The sequence below is a fragment of the Coffea arabica genome, chromosome 11e (genome assembly GCF_036785885.1).
Source record: "Coffea arabica cultivar ET-39 chromosome 11e, Coffea Arabica ET-39 HiFi, whole genome shotgun sequence".
NCBI lineage: Eukaryota > Viridiplantae > Streptophyta > Magnoliopsida > Gentianales > Rubiaceae > Coffea > Coffea arabica.
The window spans coordinates 42,420,669-42,422,758 of NC_092331.1; the positions used below are offsets into that span (position 1 = coordinate 42,420,669).

At 44.8% G+C, this 2,090-nt stretch overlaps 1 protein-coding gene across 1 annotated transcript; it reads right to left on the reverse strand.

Annotated features, from left to right (window-relative positions):
- On the reverse strand, positions 1-1,731 carry LOC140021286 (uncharacterized). The gene has a single exon (XM_072072051.1). The coding sequence runs from the start codon at positions 1,729-1,731 to the stop codon at positions 1-3; it is 1,731 nt and encodes a 576-aa protein (XP_071928152.1).
- Between the last annotated feature and the right edge of the window lie 359 nt (positions 1,732-2,090).

Genomic DNA, 2,090 nt, shown 5'->3' on the forward strand with positions numbered 1-2,090 from the left:
CTATAATTGTATTTTCAATTCTTTTAGCTCTGCAGGAGCCATCCGGTACGGAGTCTTAGAAATCGGCGCCATTCCCGGTACTAGTTCAATCTTAAACTCCACTTCTCTCTCCGGAGATAATGTTTTTAATTCTTCGGGAAACACATCTGAAAATTCCTTTACGACTGGTACATCCTCCAACTTCACTTGATCACTGGGAGCATTAATCAAGAAAGCTAAGAAACCTTGTGCTCCTCGATGTAACATTTTCCTTGCCCGAACTCCCGAGATCATAGCAGATGATGCTAACTTACCTTTCACATCCAACTTTAGGGTTGCTTCCCCAGGAATCCAAAATTCCACCACTTTTACTTTACAATCAAGTTTAGCATGGTAATGAGTTAGGAAATCCATTCCTATGATAACATCATATCCTTTTATGTCTAAACTGACTAGGTCTACTAGCATCTTACGCTTTCCGACCCAAAACTCGCAGTTCTTATAAGTTAGGCTAGCAATTATACTCTTATTACCCATAGGTATCCTAACTTCAATATCAAAGGGTAATCTAACAGGTTGTACATCAATTCCGGACATAAAATTTGGGTTCACAAATGAATGAGTTGCACCAGGATCAATTAGTACTCTAGCTAATTGATGAAAGATTGGAAGAGTACCTTCCACGACCTCCGAGGAATCAGGCACAGGCTGATCGTCTATAGCGTAAACCCTAGCCGGAACTTTCGGCCTATCTCCTCCAGAAGTGGCTGGTCTAGCATTCAGGGTACCACCGTCTTGCATTTTCGAGCAACCGAAAATCTGGTGCTCGCTGCTTCCGCACCTTAAACACTTTCCTCCCTTCTTCCAACATTCATCCACGGTATGGCCAGCCCTCTTGCAATACCCACAAATTACCTGAGGGGTAGTCACACGACCTCCTTGCGGAACATTTCTAGTTTGATTCCTTCCACTTGGTCCTCCTCTAGTACCGATATCTCTTCTTCCGGTACCTCTCACCCCAGCTCCTCTTGCGAGAGCGTCTCGTAGGGCTCCAAAATTATTTACTCCACCCATTCCTCGACCCACTTTGGCCGGTGAAGCATTTGCATAAGTCGGCTCCCAACTGCTGCTAGGGCCAAATCTTTTCTTAGCCTGGAAGGATTTTACCTGAGCTCTAGCGACTTCCACTCTCTGAGCTCTCTCGACGGCATCCGCAAACGTGTCTAACCGAACAGCGGCTAATCCCTCTTGGATTTCCACATTCAGTTCCTGCACAAACCTCCTTACACACCTTTGCTCCGTGGCTACCAATTCAGGAGCAAAATGGGACAATTTTGTGAATTGAATTTCATATTCGGTGACACTCACCGCCCCCTGCCTACACTTGATAAAGTCGTCCTCTCTTTTCTCTTGGATGAGAGGGGGTAGGAACTTGGCGTTGAACTCCCTTGTGAAGTTCGCCCAGGTTCTAGGAGTATGATTCGTGTCCCAATTGACCCTAACTAGGTTCCACCAGGAACGAGCAACTCCCTCAAACTGGAATGCCGCAAAAGTCACTTGCTTTTCTTCCGAATAGTTTAGAGCGGCAAAAATATCAGAGATTCTCTCCCACCATCCTTCAGCTACTTCAGGTTCTGGACCTCCGTAGAACTTAGGAGATCCAAACTTTAAAAATCTCTCTAATGCCCGATCCTCGGTATCGATCGGGCCTCCTTGATGATGCACTGCCCCCGGGGTTGGTTGCTCAGTCATGCGCTCTAGAACATCGGTTATTCTATTGATTGCGGTGGCCACTGGGTCTCCGACCACGTTTCCCTGACCATGGTCTTAATCGACCTCAGGTTCCCTATCACCACTACCCTCGGAGTGTTGTCTAATTGCTCTTCCACGTGCTCTATCTCTAACTTGCCGATCCATAGCCTAATTATGCCTATATGTGAATAGAATAATTAATTGAAGATATTGTTATTTATTTACTTATGATTATTAGGTAAAGCCAACATAAATACCAAGAGAAAGAAGATAAAACACTTGAAAGCATATACTCATATACCAAAGTTCATACAACTTAGCAGGTTAGGGTGCCTTTCGAAAGTATGGCACACAAGTTT